Source organism: Dasypus novemcinctus, chromosome 15 (genome assembly GCF_030445035.2).
Source record: "Dasypus novemcinctus isolate mDasNov1 chromosome 15, mDasNov1.1.hap2, whole genome shotgun sequence".
NCBI lineage: Eukaryota > Metazoa > Chordata > Mammalia > Cingulata > Dasypodidae > Dasypus > Dasypus novemcinctus.
Genome location: NC_080687.1, coordinates 11,019,261 through 11,039,997, shown reverse-complemented (window position 1 = coordinate 11,039,997; position 20,737 = coordinate 11,019,261). Strand labels below are relative to the sequence as shown.

At 44.4% G+C, this 20,737-nt stretch overlaps 1 protein-coding gene across 3 annotated transcripts in view; it reads right to left on the bottom strand.

Annotated features, from left to right (window-relative positions):
- The window catches only part of FLT3 (fms related receptor tyrosine kinase 3), a 147,627-nt gene that overhangs the window by 19,535 nt on the left and 107,355 nt on the right, over positions 1-20,737 (bottom strand). For all 3 annotated transcript variants that reach the window (XM_004458527.5, XM_023588787.3, XM_023588786.3), the window contains exon 10: positions 691-794. In XM_004458527.5, coding sequence (XP_004458584.2) covers positions 691-794 — 104 coding nt within the window. The remainder of the gene's footprint in view (positions 1-690; positions 795-20,737) is intronic.

The window sequence follows — 20,737 nt, the reverse complement described above, 5'->3', positions numbered from 1 at the left end:
AAGCCCACATCGTTCGGTACTAGCAAAGCTGGCTTCGGGATAGGCTGCCCATTTGCTTGAGGGTAATCTGTGCTTGTGGGACGGTCCTGGCCTCAAGCGCCCCCCCCCGTCCTTCCCCTGGTTATTCCATCTTTCTCTCTTTTCATGCAACTTTCTTTAATGGACGTGAGCTTACTGCAGGCAGCCCTGATACCCGTCTGCTGAACGTCCCTTCCCTGAGGCCGGGCAACTGCTCCAGAGAGCCGAGGTGTAGACCTGTGTCTATTGCACACCTCAAAATGATTCTTAGCTTCCGGAGAAGCTATCTACAAAAGGTCCAATGAAATGTATTCTCGTTTCAGTATAGACGAGATAAATTTAAACGATCAAAACAAATAAATGGAAAGTCTATATGACATTCAGTCTTTCCTTAACATGTCCTTTCAAAGCACAGAAGTCATTAAAGTCACAACACTGAAGCAGAGTCAGAGAGGGCATGAACTAAGTCCCTTAGCCTCTGAGGGTCCAAACAGGAAGAGCGCGAAGTAACCAAAGCCAGGAGTTAGGATAGAAGCATTTCAAAAGAGTTAAGTATTTGAAAACAGTTTTATTATATTCCTGACGATCCGTTCCTTAGCTCTTTCTGGTATGGCTAATAAAGAAGTAAGGAGTTGTAAGATAAAAATTGAAATTTTCAACAATGTAACTTACTTCTTATGTTCAGTGTAAACATTTTTGTGAACTGGGCATCATCATTTTCTGCATGGAATAGATATTCTCCTGGCTGGTGTTTGTGGTCGCAAAACTTAGATATGCTGTTTAAAAAATAATTAAAGACAGATTTAGCCAGATTCTTACAGGAGATGGTAAAATAAATGACAGTGTGTATGGAGAGAAGCCTTCCTTGAAACACTCATCACTGGCTGAAGTTAAAGGCATTGTAGCATGAACAGTGGCATGAGCAAAGCAAATTGTACTTGTAACCTTGCAAGCCCCTGAGAACGCACCATAGGGTCTCTACCGGAAAGCACAGTCCTGGCAAGTTTAATATTAACCAGACTGTTTACTTCTCTTTCTTTGTAAAAAGATGTATGACATATCCTCCTAATGCTTCCCTTATTTTTGTTTTATTTTTTATTTCTTAATGCTTCACTTATTCCCTATTCTTACCACTGTGAAACTTAGAAGCACGAGTTACAATATGTATCTTAAATGTTAACCATAGCAGAAAAACTAGAAAAGCTTCCCAAAGCCCTTCCCAAGGACAAGAGTCTATAATTAATTTTGTGAAATCATGTCTATGATTAATTCTCTTTGTTTCAAACCTGTATAAAAGCTGCTTTAAAAACCCCTTGATGGGAGGCACATTTGAGATGGATTAGATCTCCTGCCCCCTTTTCCTTCCCAGGCTCCTCGGAGTGCCCGTCTCCTCTGCTGCGCCGAGCGCCCAGCCCGTGGACGGTTCCGGTCTCCTTCAGTTGGCAGCCCAGATGGGACCCGCATCCTCGTGAGAAAGCTGCTGCTCAGTGGATCCCTGGACCCCCCAGGTAAGTGTAGCTGGGCTCCCGCTCTGTGGCTGCTGGAGCGTTTTACTCTGAGAGTTGGAGCAGGAGGTTCAGGCCCTGGGCGTCCGGGAACCTTAAGGCTACGAAGGGAACAGGTCCTGTTCTGTCTGTAGTATGTGAGAACTGCATCGTCTGTCTTCTCAGCAGCACAGTAACTCCTGCCAAAGCTGTGGGCGGCAATGCCACACCAAGTTTTTGGCTTAGATTAGGAAAGGGAGCAGCCCCAGGCGTAAGGAGGTGCTGCTGAGACTGGCCAAGGCCTTGGTGTCTGGGTGCTGCGAGACCACATTTTGACGGGAACAATTTGGGTACGAACCTATGACTACAAAGAGAATGATCCATATTTGTAAGGAAGTTTGGCCTCAGTGTGCATTAGAGGATGAACAGAAATGGCCCGCGCAAGAGTTCTTAGAATATTAATATGGAAACGACGTGGCTACAGCGGTTGGGCTCCCGTCTACCATATAGGAGGTCCAGGGTTTGATGCCCAGGGCCTCCTGGTGAGGGCAAGCTGCCCACGTGGCGAGCTGGTCCACGTGGAGTGCCAGCCCACACGGGAATGCTGCCCCGCGAGGGTGTGACCCCTGCGCAGGAGTGCTGCCCTACGCGGGAGTGCTGCCCCACGCAGGAGTGCTGGCCAAGGCGGAGAGCTGGCACAGCAAGATGACGCAACAAGAGACATAGAGGAGAGACAATGAGAGACAAAGCAGAAAAGGGAGCTGAGTGGCACAAGAGAATAATTGCCTCTCCCACTCTGGGAAGTCCCAGGATCGGTTCCCGGAGCCGCCTAATGAGAATACAAGCAGACACAGAAGAACACACAGCAAATGGACACAAGAGAGCAGACAATGGGGGTGGGGGAAGAGAAATAAATAAATAAATCTTTAAAAATAAAAAGAATATAATACTATTCTAGGAGAGTGGTTGTGGCTCAAGCAGTTGAGCACCTGCTTCCCATATGGGAGGTACCCGGTTGAGTCCTCAGTTTCTCCTAAAAACAACAAAAAAACACAAACAACAAGCAAACAACCAAAAACAAAAACCAAAAAAACAAAACAAGGAGCTGTTGTGGCTCAGTTGTGGAGCACTGGCTTCCCACATATGAGGTCCCAGGTTCAATCCCCAACTCTGGTACCTCAAAAAAAAAAAAAAAAAAAAAAGGAAGAATGTAATACTGTTCTACAATTGGAATTGTTCTGTAGGGATTAAGTAAATGGGATGAAATTCTTTGCATTCAATGTTTTATGGCACCAGCCCAAAATGAAACACTTCAGACGGAAGGTTTCAGCCACCAAATATTGCCCGTTACGCAGGCCCTGAACACCCAATGGTCAAAAGCCAGAGATGACAAGGACTTATTAGCTCAACCAGCTGAGGAATGGGTTAGTCAGCCCTCAACTTCAAAGCAAGAGTTGAATAATTGTAAAAATGAGGGAAGCAAAATTCAGAAAAAAACCTCTTCCCGATTCTAACCCCACTGATGCTGATAAAGTTTTAGATACCATCATCATTTCAAATACTTCTATGCCTGGAATTGCCAAAGCCCCCGTACCTCCTCCACCCCCGTATCAGGGGATGGAAACACACCTGAATTACTGTTAGGTCTCCCAGAAATGGCCTCTCCACCCCACACCCAAAGTGGTACAACTGTCAGCCAGGGTGCCTCTGCTTCAGCAGGGCAAGGCCAGGGCCAGTGTCCCCTGCTACAAGTCTGCAAGGATAGGTGAGCAAGGACAACCAAGGGGCCGCCTGCATGTACACACTCCATTTTCAACATTGGATCTACATCACTGGGAAGATTGGGCCCCTAGTACAGAAAGGAACACAGAAGGATGGACAATCTTTTCAAATCTATATTCGGAACTCACAACCCTAAGAGGGCAGACTTTCAGTCTTTACTGGATATACTTTTAACTTCAGAGGAAAAGCGGCTTATACTAGAAAAGGCTCAAGATCATGCTGATTTTCTAGCCAAGAGTAACACTAACAACTCCATTCCTGTCCCGGGAAGCCAATAACTGCCCACAACGGGCACCCAGATGAACAAGGGAACTAACCTAAACTAGATGATCACAAAACTCGCATAATGGTAGGACTCAGGAATGGGGTTCCTAAACAGAAAAATGTAAGCAAAATCTAAGAAGTTATCCAGAACCTGGATGAAATCCTTCTGTATTCCTTGAGAGACTATTTTTTTCAGATTTATTTATTTATTTACTTCTCCCCCTCCCCCTGTTGTTTGCTTTCAGTGTCCATTCGTTGTGTGTTCTTCTGTGTCTGCCTGTATTCTCACTGGGTGGCTCCAGGAACCAATCCTGGGGCCTTCCAGAGTGGAAGAGAGGTGATCATTCTCTTGTGCCACCTCAGCTGCCTGGTATGCTAAGTCTCTTATTATCTTTCCTCTGCGTCTCTTTGGTTGCGTCATCTTGCTGTGTCAGCTCTCCGTTTTGGCCGGCACTCCTGCATGGGCCGGCATTCCACATGGGCCAGCTCGCCGCGCGGGCCAGCTTGCCTTCATCAGGAGGCCCTGGGTATTGAACCCTGGACCTCCTATATGGTAGACGGGAGCCCAATTGCTTGAGCCATATCCGTTTCCCCCTTGAATGACTTCTTGAGGCTTATCACCAATTCACTGACCTAGACCAGAAGATCCCATCAATGGGCACAATGTTAACCCGTCTTTTATTTGCCAAAGGGCTCCTGATGTCCGTTGCAAATTTAAAAAAGTAGAGGGAGGGCTAGGACTGCCCATTTCAGTCCTGATTGAAATTGCTTTCAAGGTATATCACAATCGGGAGGCAGCCCAAGAAAAGCATCATAAGAAAACAATTGCATGTAAGGCTAACTTCAATGCGAACCTTTGAGGAGCAGTCCTGAGCAAAACCCGCCAGCAGCAGAGGGAGCCAATGAAAGGGAAGACCTCTGGGGCCCCTAGAAAACCCTAGGGCTCCCAGTGATGCACTGGGAATGGAATGTCCTAGTCTCACCAGGAAGGAGACACTAAAGGCTCCTGACCCCTTGACCCAATGCTCGCAGCTGATGGGACAGAGATATGGAATGACGCAGCCCAGGGGCATTTTCCACTGGACAGGAAACATACTGATGGCCCTCAAGGAGCCTCAGGTCTCAACCCAAGTGTGTAAGATTAGTAGAGTTCTTGGGGGATACCTGAGTAACTTTTTCAGTTCTACAGGAGTTTCAGAATTACCAATGAGCAGTTTTTCCTGCAACCCCTCCAGGGTCAGATCGGAACCACCTAATTAATGCACAATTCCCCTACAGACCTGAACGCCCTTTGCCTCTCCTCAGTGGGGACTTGCTTTCCAAACTACAGCCTCACTCTCCTTCTGCCCCAATGAGGCCGACACATGGGTTCCAGAAGGGCACACGTGCGCTCTCCAAGCAGCCCTGCTAGGTCTGGCAGAGAGCACAGAGAAGTTTGGAGGACTTGAAGAAATTAAACAACAGGTACCAGCTGAAGTAAGGGCCGTGGGGGGGCCTCCAGGATGAGTAAGGGATGCGCAAAGAGGGAAAGTAAGGCTGTGATGTAAAGATCCTTTAGAATGGACCCTAGAATGCTCTGCAGCATTTCAAAAACTTAAAGATAAACGTCTCTCAGCCCCAGCCCTAGGACTCCCTGACTTAAAGAAAGAATTTGAACTCTTTGAACAGGAACAGCAAGGCATTGCACTAGGACGATTAGTACAGGAATTTGGAGGAAACCTCCCACCAGTTGCATTCTTTCAAAGCTACTGGGCTTGGTCGCCAGAGGCTGGCCAGCTGCATAGGAGCAGTAGTGGCCACCTGTGATCATCTCCAGGAAGCAGAAAAGTTCAGGGAGGGTTCTCCCACCCTATCCTCACCCCGCATTATGTTCTTACATTACTAGAACAGAAAGAGGGTCAATGGTTATCTACAGGCCATCTAAGCAAATATCAAGCCATTTTGCTAATCCAAATGCCACATTAAAAACTAGATAAGCTTATCCGGCTACTTTATTGCCTGAATTTAATGGAAGACCAGAATGAAAACTTCCAGGCACGATCATGGGCAACTCCTTGATGAAGTATACTCTAGCTGCCTAGGACTAATAGACACCCCCTTACCAGACCCAGACCTAGAATTATTTACAGATGAAAGCAGTTACATGGACTACAGGCAACTCAGAGCAGGCTACTCTGTGGTCACTCTCACTGAAATATTAGAGGCAAAGCCTTTAACTGCAGGAACTTTAGCACAGAGAATCAAAGTAATTGCTCTCTTAAGGGCCTACAAGTGTGTGCAAGACAAAAGGCAAACATATGCACTGACTCTAGATATGCTCTTGCTATCCTATGTACACATGGAGCCATTTGGAAAGAACGTGGTTTATTAACCACTGCCAGTACAAGCAGCAAACAAGTAATCTGAGCTTGCAGTTGTTAAATGCAGTTTTACAGCCAAAAGAATTGGCAGTTAATCAGAGTAAAGGACATCAAGCTACTAAAAGCAAATAAACCAAAGGCAATAAGCTGGCAGATAAAGCAGCCAGAGAAGCGGCAAAAAGGGAAACCCCCAACCCTTGCTTTGTTTTACCAAACCACTTTCTGGAGACATTTGGAAAACCTCAGTATTCAGAAAGAGACATAGCAAGGGCAAAAGAATGTTTACAAGTCTAAACAGGTTTGGTTACAAAATGAAAATGAATGCAGTGACATGAGTAAAATTCTTGTCCCAGAAAACTACCTCAAACCCATCATAATACACTTTCACCAAATTACGCACTATGGAGGAGAAACCCTTTCCAAAAGGCTCAGCTAGTTTCTAGTCAGACCTAACCTATGCCCAACTATTCAAGCTGCAACTGATGAATGTGTAACATGTACTGAAGCCTCGGTCTGCCCCGAAGTACCAGCTTTAACAGAAGAAGTATAGTATTGGGGATTAGGCAGAGGAGAAGATTGGCAAGGTGATTTACTGTAACGCCTAGGGCCCCTGGAAATTTCAAGTATCTACTAGTATTTGTTGATGCTTTTACTGGATGGGTAGAAGCTTTCCCTTGTCAAACTGAAAAAAACCATGAAGTAATCAAAATGTTTGCTAAAAGATTATTCCCAGGTTTGGACTCCCTCTATCCATTCAAAGTGACAGTGGTGCTGCCTTGGTCTCCAAAGCAGTGAAGGAAATTTCTGGTTTATTGGGTATTGATCGGCCACTTCACTCTTCTTATAGATTTCAATTCACAGGAAAAACAGAGCAAATGAACTGAATATTAAAAGAACATCTTGGGGGAAGTGGACGTAGCTCAAGTGAGTGAGTGCCCTCCTACCACATAGGAGGTCCCAGATTCAGTTCCCAGTGACTCCTAAAGAAGATGAGCAAGACAGTGAGTTGATATGACAGGTGGTGCAGGAAGGTGGCACAAGAGACACAAGGAAGAAAACATAATGAGAGACACAACAAAAGATGGAGTGGAGGTGGTTCAAGCAATTAGGTGTCTCCCTCCCACACGGGAAGTTCCAGGTTCAGTTCCCAGTGCCTCCTAAAGAGAAAAGGAAGATGAGCACACAATGAACAGACACAGTGAGGGGGTGGGGAGAAATAAGTAAAATATATCTTTTTTAAAAAACAAACAACCCATTTAAAAAATGGGCAAGAGATTTGAACAGACACTTCTCCAAAGAAGAAATACAATCTCCCATGTTCATCTGCTTTGATGTGCTAAAAATAAAAAGCACATGAAAAGATGCTCAACATCACTAGCTATTAGGGAAATGCAAGTCAAAACTACAATAAGATACCTCTTATACCCATTAGACTGGCGGCTATTTAAAAAAACATAGGACTACAAATGTTGGAGAACATGTGGAGGAATGGGAACCCTCATCCACTGCTGGTGGGAATGCAGAAGGATCGAGCCATTGTGGAGGACAGTTCGGCAGTTCCTCAAAAAACTAGCTATAGATTTGCCATATGACCCAGCAATTCCACTGCTGCATATATCCAGAAGAATTGAAAACAAGGACACAAACTAATATATGCACACCAATGTTCATAGTGGCATTATTCACTATTGCTAAAAGTTGGAATCAACCCAAATGCCCATCAACTGATTAATGGATAAACAAAACGTAGTATGTACATACAATGGAATACTACTCAGCTGTAAGAAGGAATACAGTACTAACACATGGGATCACATGGATGAATTTTGAGGATTTTATGTTAAGTGAAGCAAGCCAGGCATTGAAGGACAAATACTACTTGACCTCTCTGACATGATTTAAGCATATCAAGCTGTCTCAGAAAGCTGGAGACTGGAAGATAGGCTTACAGGAAATAGGGAGGGAGAGGAACATTGTGAGCCAACACCCACACAGACAAAATCTATGATAAAGTAGAGGTAAGTAGTTGTGTAGTAAAGGGATAAGACAGGGATATAGGGATTCTATTGGGTTGGGCTTTGTAGGCTTGAGGGGGGCTAGAGTTGGGATGGGTCAGATGGTCCGCTGAATTGGGGGGAGGGTTGGGGGAGCAGGTGAACATGGGAGATTGTCAGGTATGTGGTTGAAACTACAATGTTGAGAAAACTCTTTAGAAAATACAAAAAGGCAGGATTATTGGTCTAAGGTGTTTGATGGGGAGCATATGGCACAGGGTGCACTTGGTGCAGGCTTCTAGGGAGTGTGTGAATGCTCATCTTGTCATAGTGTGTAATATCAGGATGTGAAGAGCCATACAATGAGAAGGACGGCATTATACCTCTATACTGGGTAGGCCTGATGTTCTCAAACAGAGGGTAGGGTGTCTCTTGAGAGCATGGATGGCTCCCAATGGGGGAGGACAGACTAGTGTGTCAAGCCCTCAGCATTGTTGCAAGTCTCTATGAATCTTGTCCTTCAAGCAGTGAACCTGTGGTTGTCCTTCAAGCAGTGTCACTGTGGGCCCCAAGGGGAGGGGAAGAGAGAAATAGAATAGAAGGAAAAGGAGGTAATTGGGGGGCAATGGAAGTATTCTGCATGATTGTGCAATGATGGATATAGGCCATGTTAAATTTCACCAAAAATTTATAAAATCGTATAGTCTAAATGTAAACCATAATGTAACCAAAAATTTACAAGTGTACAGTATAAAATATAAACTGTAATGTAACCATGGTTAGTAGCTATTTTTCAATATTTGAACATCAGTTGTAGCAAATGTAAATCCACATGTAAAAAGATCATTGCCAGGGAAGGGGGAAAGCGGGGAGGATGTTGGGTATATGGAAGTCCCCTATATTCTATATGTGACTTTACTGTGAGCTAAAACTTTCTTGAAGACATAATAATTTTAAAAAAAAAGATGGAAGACACTGAGGAAGAAATGGAAGAGATTGCCTTGCCACTGTACATACAGGACAATACCTATTACAGTGATGAAAGGCAAAACGTCAAAAAAAATTATGATATTTTTCATTTTTTAATACCCCAATTTATTTTTTACTTTATTTTAGTTTTTCTAAGTTATTACATATTTTATTTCTAATCTTTAAACCTATTATTACTATTTCATTATCCTGTTAATTGAATTTGGCAATATATTAGGTTTCATTTTTGAAGACGTTTTGCATCACAGAGAGGTTCAACTATGGCAGGGGAGGAGCATTGGTGTGGGGTGTCATTGATGGTGGAGGCATGGGTGGGAGATAGTTTTGCCAGGGCATATAGGGTATACAGATATGTTCAGACACAGTGGGTAGAGTTTCACACAACAACCGAGGGAGTGCTGAGTTCCCAACCTGGGGAGCTCTGTCGCATCACCCAGTGGAACAGCAACAATCCCCCAAGTGCAAGGGCAAAGATCAGTGAAGAAGGATGGTCCAATAATGGGCCCTTGATACTGATGACTATGCTTAGGAGCCTTTTGTGCTTGAAATTCCAACTAGGCCTAGAGCAGCAGGGTGCCTAGAGTTACCTCCTGAGAGCCTCCGTGTTGCTCAAATGTGGCTACTCTCTAAGTCAAACTCAGCATATAAATGCATTACCTTCCCCCCAGCATGGGACATGACTCCTGGGGATAAGCCTCCCTGGTGCTGAGGAATTACTACCAAGTACTGGCTGGTGACGCAACTAGAAAAAGACCTTGAATAAAAGGGGAAAATGGTAAAGACAAATGAGTTTATATGGCTAAAAGACTTCAAAATGAGTCGGGAGGTCACCAGAGGGATCAAACTTACATACATTTCAGAGACAGCCAAAGTAGATATAACCCCAGGTAGGGGTGCTCCTGAGGACTATGGAGTCACCAAGGTCCTACAGTCATGAGAGACGGCTCTGGAGTTCAGTGCCTTGCCAGTGGTCCATACTTTGGAATTTGTGCTCCTGAGTGTGATGGAATTGGACTGAGGTGTGTCTTCTCTACACATGCCTCTCTGTCACTTTTACAGAACCTGTGGTTGGCACTGCGGTTAGTGTTTGCCCAGGAGACTTGAATCTCTGGGCTGTCCACATGCCAGCTGAGCCCCGAGCCTCAGCAGACTTGCAACACCTACTCTCCCGTTCGTTGCACTTACCCAGGTCAGCTAACAAGGAGGTGAGGATGGTCAACCACCACACCAAGGAACCAAGAGAGGCTACAACTGCAAGCAGGAGAATCCCATCCATCAGGCATGTGGGATTTAAGCCCCCTCTAAATTAAGAGGTGGAGTGGACACCACCATCCCAGGGTCCTCAGGATGGAGGAATAAAATATGGATTTGGATTAGAATGGACTTACTGGTATTCTACTATAAAATTATTGTGACTCTAGCAATGGAAGAAATTGTATCATTGATGTGGAGACAGTGGCCACAGGAGTTGCTGAAAAGGTGTGATATTGGGGCATTTTTGGGACTTGGAATTGTCCTGAGTGATATTGCAGGGACAGATGCAGGACATTAAATATTCTGCCATAACCTACTGAATGGAATGGATATGCAAAGTATAATCCATGCTGTGTAGCAGTGCCCCAAAATGTATTCATCAAATACAGTGAATGTACCACACTAATGAAAGAAGTTGATATGGGAGGAGTGGTGGGTGTGGAATATATGGGAACCTCTCATATTTTTTAAGGTAACATTTTGTATAATCTATGTACCTTTAAAATAAATAAATAAACAAATAAAATGGTGAAAAGAGAAAAAACAAACAAAACAAAACAAAAAAACATCTTGTGGAGTGGATGTAGCTCAGTGGTTAGTTAGGTGCCTGCCCCCCATGTACAAGGACCAGTTTCATTCTCTGGTACCATCAAAAAAAAAAGAACACCTAGCACATTTGCTTAGAAATACAGTTGAAATGAGACAAAGCCTTGCCCATTGCACCCCTGAGGGTAAGAGTAGCATCCTGAAAGGACTAGGTTTTAAATCCTTATGAAATGACATGCAGAAGGCCATTTCTAAAAGTGGAATATGCTGGAAACCTGCATCCTAGTTCTGAATTAGCCACTTTTAAGTGTGCAAAATCCCTAGGAAGAACTCTAACTGAAACCAGTAACCATGTTTCCAGCTATCTTAAGTTCCTCACAGACAGTCCTTTACACAACTACCAACCTGGAGATTGGGTATGGTTGTGTACATGAAAAAAACCCACACCTCCAAGCACAACTAAATCCCAAATGGGTAGGACTATACCTGGTATTATTATACTTGTTACTCACTCTTCTCTTAAGTTACAGGGCATCATGCCATGGATATGTCATACTAGAGTCAAGCTACAGCCAATCCTGCACGGTGACTCCTGCAGAAAGCAGCTGTAGCCATTGATGCACCCCGAGACCCTGATATCAATATGCCTGTGAACCTCTAGATGGCCTCAAATATTTGTTTAAAGGAAAAAGTTCCTAAGTAACTGGTGGTTATTTTATTTGCTATTAATTGCCTTTTTCTTCATGTTCCTAGGAGTATGGATCCTGATTAATTTAATGCTTTCATGCATTGAAAATTAATCATAATTAAAATGATTATCCAACTTTTCCTTATATGCTCTTTCATATCTTTAATTATAAAACCACACAATAATACCTTTTTCCTTTAGTGGGCTCATTCTTGTGCTAACTCTATAAACAGGTCTAATTGTTGGACTGGTAGGTTGTTGCCAACCTCAAGCATTTCAGGACAACCCTGGTGGGTATCTCCTTTATGAGGTACTGATTGGAAAACTTTAAAATCATTCATAAAAGAAATGCAAAAATAGCAAGGAACATTAGATACCATAGATCTAACCAGAGCCAACCCCAACTATGGGCTAGTAAATTTAATAAACTCTGGTCATTGGCTCCAATTCTCGAATGCTGTTACTACTAAAACAGTTAGATGATCAAGCTGAAAATTTAACTGTAAGAGAAAAAGATGGCCATTTCCAACTGTGGGATGGAATGGCTTGAATCACTGCAGGTTACAGCAAACTAAGTCAGGTAGCACCACTATATTGGGAACAATCAATCTCAGCAGCAAAACCCTTCTCTCAATCTAAATTAGGATACATTACAGAAAATTGTCGATAATCACCTTGCAAGCAAATGATTGGGGAAATAGGCCTGTAATTTACTGGGTAGCCCTAATTGGCACCCACTGGATTTATGGAACAAGTGTGTGGCCATGACTCCCACCAGGCTGGCTAGGAAGATGTACCCTGGGGTTGTCATGAATCCAAGGAACTGTTCATACCACCTGCCATCTATTGCAGCTAACCTACCCCCATTACAAGCTAGATGTACAATTCCAGCTTTCATTGGCATGATCATCTAGCAGCAATTTTTGTTCCTTCCGTAGGAATTGAGGATGTTATAGCAAGAATACATGTTAAATTTAAGCCCTATGTGACCACAAAGAAAATATCAGAGAATATGCAAACTTATCAAAAGAGAATGGAGAGCACAGGTTACCAGGTATGAGGGGCCAGGGCAGTGGGGAGTTAATGCAAAGTGAGTGTAGGGTTTCTGTTTGGGGTGAAGGGAAATTTCTAGTAATGGATGATGGTGAGGGCACTGCAACATTGTGAATGTGATTAATTCCAGTTAATGGTATGTTTCGGAGTGGCTGGGAAGAGAAGATTTCATGTATGTCTCTTTTCACAAAGAAAGAGAATCTAGAGAGATAATGACAATTATGGGAAGTGGATTTGGTCCAACGGATACGGCGTCCGCCTACCACATGGGAGGTCCAAGGTTCAAACCCAAGGCCTCCTGACCCGTGTGATGAGCTGGCCCACGCACAGTGCTGATGAACACAAGGAGGGCCGTGCCACACAGGGGTGTCCCCCACATAAGGAGCCCCACACACAAGGAGCGCACCCTCTAAGGAGAGCCACCCAGTGCAGAAAAAAGTGCAGCCTGCCCAGGAATGGTGCCACATACATGGAGAGCTGATGCAGCAAGATGACGCAACAAAAGAGACACAGATTCTGGGCACTGCCGACAGGAATACAAGTGGACACAGAACACACAGCAAATAGACACAGAAAGCAGACAACTGGGGGGGGGGGCAGGCAGGGAAGGGAAAAGAAATAAATAAAGATAAAATTAAAAATTAAAAAAAATTACAATGCATGATCCTGGATGGGATCTAAGAATGGAGGAGAAAAGGTCCAAATGGACATTACAGGGAAACGGATGTGGCTCAACCAATTGGGCTCCTGTCTACCATATAGGAGGTCCAGGGTTCAATGCCCAGGGCCTCCTGGTAAGGGGAAGCTGGCCCACACGGCAAGCTGGCCCATGCTGGAATGCTGCCCAATGCAGGAGTGCCCCCCCTGCGTGGGAATGTCACCCAGCATGGGAAAGCTGACCCACGCAGGAATGCTGGCCAGCACAGAGAGCTGGCGCAGCAAGATGGCGCAACAAGAGACACAGAGGAGAGAAAATAAGATGTAGCAGAACAGGGAGATGAAGTGGCGCAAAAGAGTAATCGCTTCTCTTTCATTCTGCAAGGTCCCAGGATCAGTTCCTGGAGCTGTCTAATGAGAATACGGGTGGGCATAGAAGAACACACAGCGAATGGATAGAGAGCAGACAACAGAGGAAATGGGGGAGGAGAAGTAAACAAAAATAAATCCTTTTTTTAAAAAAGGACATTTCAGGGGAGTGGATGTGGCTCAAGCAGTTGGGTGCCTGCCTCCCACATGGGAGGTCCCAGGTTCAGTTCCCAGTGCCTCCTAAAGAAGACAAAACAAAACAAGCAGATATTGACCAAACAAAACGAGCAGACGATGAGAAAAAAAATTCAATGAGCAGACAACAGCAAAAAATACAACGAGCAGACAATGAGCAAAAAAATGAGCAGACAAAAAGCAAACAACAAGCAGACAATGAGTAAAAGCATCAGGGACCAGATGTGGTTCAAGCATTGAGTGCCTGCCTCCCACATGGAAGGTCCCAGATTCAGTTCCTGGTGCCTCCTAAAGAAAAAACAGAGACAAGCAGACAATAAGCAAAAAGCAGACAATGAATACAAACAACAGGCAAAAACACAAGCAAACAGATGAGGGAGCCATCTCAGGGGGAAAAGAACATTACAGGGACATAAAAAAACAGAATACAGAACGTAAGCTTGATCACTGTTAGGTTTCTTGAACTTAATAACAGCATTTAAGGTGAATGAGTGAATACCCTTGTTTGTAGGAAACAAACATGTAAGTATTATGTGTTCATGGAGTATGATGTGTGCAACCAGGTTTCAAATGTTCAGGAAAGATAGATAGATAGATAGATAGATAGATAGATAGATAGATAGATAGATAGATAGATAGATAGATAGATAGATAGATAGATAGACGGACGGACAGACGGACGGACAGGATTAGATAAGTTAAGGTATAGGAAGATGAATTAATGGATAGATAGAATGATAGGGCAAAGTTAGCAAAATGCTAAAATTGGCAGATCTGGGAATATGAGGGTGGTAAGTTCTCTGTATGGAGTTTGTATATTATTTAGCAATTATTTATGGATTGAAATTGTTTCCAAATGTAAAGTTTTTTAACAATTGCCCTTAATTCAGAAAAAGAAAATCGATGTTTTGTTCAGAAGGTATTTAATTAGGCCACCTCTATGTAGCCTACTTGAAATAAAGAAAATGGCTACATAGGGGCAGAAAGAGCTGAGCAGGGGTCGGCCATAAGCTAGGAGCAGTATAGGATGCAAAACGTGGCTATAAAATGTGGCTCCTATCCCAATGATATTAAAATCCAGGTGGGTGGACGTAACCTCTGTAAAAGCATGGAACTGAAGTCCAGAAGATCAGAGACGCAGGTTTCAGTGGAGATGAGAAAAGGTCAGGGGGCTTCATAAAAGAAGTAGGGACTTGAGCTGGATCTGTGAGGAGGAGCTAGTGTTAACGAGAGGACGAGATAGAAGACATCCAAGGAGGCAATAGCATGGCGTAAGACCTGGAGACTGGAATTCCTAGATCTGCAATGGAGAGGTGAGTATTGGGGTATATAGTCAAAAGAGGGTGTGATCAACTCACCAAGGACCTTGAAAACAAGCCTAATGATTTAGACAACTGCTGTGAATTCCCGAGCAGGAGAGTAAGATGATGAAAGCAGTATTTCAGATGAACGTGATGGCAGTAGGAAAAACTTTATCAGAAGGAAATCTGGAGGTACTTGTTGTAGTATTCCAGGAGTTCATTCATTCAACTGTCAATGATAGGGCCTATTTTGGGGGTAACCAGTGATATGACAGTGAGTTAGATAAATTAGGTTTCCATTCAAATTAACAGTTTGAGGGTGAAGGCAGACAAGTAAGTAAATAGTCATTGTATAGTACGGCGAGAACCATGAGAGAAGTACAAGTATGAAAATATGAGAATGCAGTCTAAGGTGGGGAATGGAGGAAAGGGGAGGAGACAGCAAACCCAAGAGGCACCAGGATAAAAGCTGCAGCAGGTGCTGGACTGGATACAGACGACAAGAGCAGGAAAAGAATCCAGGCTGATCCCAAATATTCAAACCACACAACGAACAGCTGCCAGTACAGGTTCTAAACCCATGGTTGTCTGACACCAGTGTTCTGTGCCCTTAACTACTTTGTTAAAAGGCGTGTGCAGGGAAGCGGATTTGGCCCAATGGATAGGGCGTCCGCCTACCACATGGAAGGTCCAAGGTTCAAACACCTGGCTTCCTGACCATGTGGTGAACGGCCCACGCGCAGTGCTGATGCGCACAAGGAGTGCTGTGCCACGCAGGGGTGTCCCCTGCGTGGGGGAGCCCCACGCGCAGGAGTGCGCCCCGTAAGGAGAGCCACCCAGTGTGAAAAAAGTGCAGCCTGCCCAGGAATGGCACTGCACACACGGAGAGCTGACACAACAAGATGATGCAACAAAAAGAGACACAGATTCCCAGTGTTGCTGACAAGAATAGAAGCGGACATAGAAGAACACACAGTGAATGGACACAGAGAGCAGACAATTGGGGGCGGGGGAAGGGGAGAGAAATAAATTTTTAAAAAAATAAATCTTAAAAAAAAAAGGCGTGTGCAGCAGAGCTATTAAATGGGTATAACGGTAGTCAAAAAAGGAAAGTCTAAGGACATGTATATTACTAGAAAGAAAACTAAAAAATGTTAACAGGGAACTTATAGTTCAGTGAAATCTCATATAAAATATGAGTATGGGTGGTATTGCATATATAAGACTGTTTTACAAAATATAAATGCAAATATATTAGAGAAATGGAAACAGAATAGTAGCTATGTACAGCAGGGGAAGCATAGAGAGATTGAGATGTGGTGAGTTTGGTTGGTTTTTGCTTTTTAGTATTATAATTATTACTGGAATAATGTAACTGCTATAATAATGATTGAAGTGATGAATACACAACTAAATGATTATACCAAATACTATTGATTGTACATTTTTGGATGGATTTACATTTTATTAATATGTATCAATAAAATTGATTTGTTAAAAAAAACAAAAAGGAGTGTGTCTTCTGAGGGGAGAATGCATTTCTCTGGCCTACCAAAAGTTTCATGTCGTCAAAAGCTGAATATCCAGTTTTTAAAATTTGCTTAGTTGACAAAAGTGCTGAGAAAGTAAAAAAAAAAAAAACAAAAATGGGCAGGGGATATTTTTTATCCTGACCTACTTCTGAACAACAAAACGGCTGGTGAAGTGGAAGGGAAAGAAAGACCCGGAGAGAGCCAAACCCTAACCCCCGGAGAAGAGGAATAAATACAGTCACATGGGATTTCCAGACTTAGGAAGGCAGTCGTGAGAGGGTCCAAGGAAAGAAAGATCTGAGGGTCTGAAAGGGGAAACATGATTTTCACTGTGCAAAGGAAGAGAAAGTGAGAACAGCCTGCGAGGCGGCCAGGGAGCAAGCCAAGAGCACCCGTCGATTCGGTGGGAAAATAAATGAGGAGTGCCTCTATTTATCATCACACCGGCCAGAGCAAAACGCTGTCGGCCGGTCCCCTCTGTCCTCCCTTTAGCGGAATGAGGTCTGCCACTCTGAAGGGGCCAGCTCTGAAGGGCTCTCACTCTTCCCAGTGTTTTCCAGGGAGATTCATCCCAGAAACAGCCCAACACAGAGCCGACTCCAGGGCGCTGAAAGCTGCTTTTCCTCCTGTTGAGGAGCCAGGGCCTCGCGGGATCTCCTCGGGGAATCCCAAGGGGGCTAAGCAATTAGAGGACTGGGAGATTCAAAGGGTTTTTCTAAAACTGGCCAATGGCATTACACAGGAGCCTGGGAAATGTGAGTTTACAGTGAAACAGTATCTGGGTGACTAAGGAGAGGCATTCTCATTCCAACTATGAGACGGGTCTTCACTGTACTCAGAAGGCAGGTGGTTTTTATTTTCCATTTAGCAACAGGAGGGGAGCAGGTGAGAAAAGGGCAGGCTCTTTCCAGTGGCTCAGGGAATGACTTGACTTTCAAGGAAAGAACGCTTTATTCAAAGAGCAAGGGATGATCAAAGACCTAAAGCTTCTCAGGAAATAAAGTTAAAAAATGACAGGGGAACATACAGAAGAAAGTGTCTATACGCATAAGAGGCATCAGATTTCACAGTGATGAAAGGCACAATGCAAAAAAAATTTAAATAAAAAAAAAGACAAACCAGAGTGCGGAGAGTAAGAAAGCAGGAGCAGAAGCGCCGACGAGACTGATCGGGCTTTGCACAGCTCAAAGAGACATCCGAGCAGGGAGCGGGACCGCCCTCTCTCCTCCCACACTGCGGATTTGGGGGGCCCGGGTGGGCGCAGCCTGGCTGCAGCTCCATGTGACCCGTTGGAATTTCTGTCCTGAGCTAGAGAAACCCAGCGCGAGGGGGCGCGGCGGCTTAGCCTGACCCGCACAGTGGCAGGCGGGCGTTTCCTTTTCTTTCGGGGAGCTGACCAGTCTGGGGGAGTGTGACCTCAGGACCACAGGGCCGGGCAGGCCCGGCTCACAGGGACACACGCCCATGCTTGCGGAGAGCCAGAGCACGAGAGCATTTCTCTTGTTCACTGGGTTTGAGAATTTCAACTGGAAACTTGAAAGGGTGTCATGAGGCAGGATAATGAAATGGGTGAAAACGCAGCCCCTGGAGGCAGGTGGCACCTCGGGGCGGGAGCTGGGGCAAGTTTACAACCCCTTTCCCTCAGCTCGCTCCTCCGCGAAATGAAGGTAATTGTCCTCTCTAGCTCATAACCGTTGTGGGAGAAGGTTTTTAAATAAATCACTTTTGCATAAAGTAAAAAGCACATAAAAGACACAACATACGCATTAGACTATCATTATGGCAAAGCCTATTAAGGTCAGTAATCATTTTGAATAAAAAAGAGACTTAGAAGCTTTACTCTGGGGTATACAGTAAGTGAGGAAATTACATTAAAATGAAAAGGAGATACAAAAAGGAAAAAACCTCAAGTAGATCCCCTCCAACAGAATTATGTTAAAATAAATTATCCTAAAAGGTAAAATTCTATACAGTCATTAAAAATGATAATGTAGATAAATACTTATTAACATGGAAAGACACTCATGATATATTTTAAGTGAAAAATCATACCACTCTAATGAAAGCTTTTGACACGGGAGGAGTGGGGGGTGGGGAGAGTGGGGTATATGGGAACCTGATATTTTTTAATGTAACATTGTGTGTGCTCTATGTACCTTTAAAAAAAGAGAAAGATAATAAATATATATATATTTTAAAAAGAAAAAGAAAAATCAGGTGACAGATGGCACATTTAATTTCATGTTTGAACCTTCCAAAAATTAGTATTTGTTTTTATCATGCATGGTGGTAACTAGGAAAAGTCTGTTATCTCTGGGGTTTTATTTCTCTCTCTTTTTCTTCAGAGGAGTGAATGAAGGGTTTTTACTTTACCCTACATGACTGGGTGAGTAACTTGGGCTCAGGTTCCTTCTTCAAAAATGGACAGTGAGGTTTAGAGAAGATAATCCACACAAAGGACGTTGCACGCTGCCGCACGCAGGAAGTGCTCAGAGAAGCTTCTTTTACTCTTGGTGAATGGCTTCATATAATTTACTACTGAGTGGGGTGTCTGGGGGAAGAGGCGCGAGCCAGGGGGTGTCTGGGGGAAGGGGCGCGAGCCAGGGGGTGTCTGGGGGAAGGGGCGCGAGCCAGGGGGTGTCTGAGGGAAGGGGCGCGAGCCAGGACTGCCTTCACAGGCGGGAGAAGGAAAGGCACGAGACTTTGGTGAGGCCCTTGGCAGTTCACGTCACCCTTTCTTTCTGCATCTGCTCAAGGCTCCTCTCTTTCAGGAAAAAAAAAGAGAGAGAGAGCTCCTCCCCAGGCTCGTGTAAAGCTTCTGTCATTCCACACCCCCACGGGTCTGAGGAGCAGCTCCCTGCTCCTGAGGAGAGGCCTGTCTCCCCAGCGGCGCCTGCAGGGCTGCCGCACAGCTCTCGCCCCACAGGGCCCACTGCCGCCCGTGCCCGTGCCCGGTGGAACTTAGATTCACAGGGCCGGGAAGCTTCCTCCTTCAGGGACAAGGCGAACGTGAGGACTGGACAAGGCCAGAGAGAGCATTTTAGACGCAACTGCCAAGTAACCGTAACCTTCTAAATAAGTTTTTGTGCAGCAAAATGATACGATAAAATGAAGCGAGATTTGGTCTCTAGGATAAAGTCTACAGAGAAAAGAAATTATGCAAACGAGTAGGCGAAAGATCCTGGAAACCATTATGGAGACCAGGATACAAGGACAGCTGGAGAGGTATAAAGTGATAAAATGTAAACACATAGAGGCAAGCCCTCGTGAACTTGAGCGTAAACATTTGAGGAAGTGAATTGGAGAAATGAAGCCGTGAAGGTGGGGAAGCTCTAGCTTCTGGCACACACACTCTGACCGCAGCAAAGCTTTTTCAGGAGTAGTATTATTACACAGACCTTTCAGTTACACATGAAAAAACCTCGTGCCATTTCATCTACAAAACCGTCTCTCGCAGCAGGCTTACAATCCTCTACTTCACAAACAAAATTCAGTTCGATTAAATCGTTGAACCTCGGTGGGTGTTCATTGGACTCTCCTTTCCGGTTATTAGTAAATTTGACACTTTTTATAATAAAAACTTGAAAGGAATGCAGATTATAATTTAGACGGCGATCTCCCATCTCAACACCGAACCTAATTGGAGAAAAGCAGATGCTTAGGGTCCTTGGAGGCATGTTCAAATTTTTTGTTGTTCCTTCTCTGTTCAGCATTTTGAACATCTTTTTCATGAAGAAGGAGACTCTGTCTTTTCATTGTACTGGGTATTAAGCAGCTCTTAAACCAGGGTATCACCAACAAACACAGTGGGTCTGCAAGAACTTTTAAAATAAAGTAGGGGAGCGGATGTAGCTCAATGGTTGTGTGCCTACTGCCCATGAACGAGGTCCCAGGTTCGATCCCGAGTACCTCCTAAAATAAATAAATAAAAACTAAAATAAAATAGTAAAACACTTCTCGTAGGATGTGGTGGTACGTGCTACATGTGTACTCCTCCTCCTGCAACGAGGGGTACCGTTGAGTCCCCTCTGGCCCGGGCTGTGCTCTTGGAGTTGTTTTCTCAGGGTGATGATGAACTCATTCATTTACTAAACAGTTACTGAATTAGGCATCGTACAAAGCTAGAGAAGTAACAGTGCTCCTGTCCTGGTGGGGCCTGTACACCCACTGGTGAGGTTTGACACACGGAGAGGTAGCGCGATGCTATCACGAAGGAGAGAGGCACACCACGTGGCAGCAGTTAGGAACGG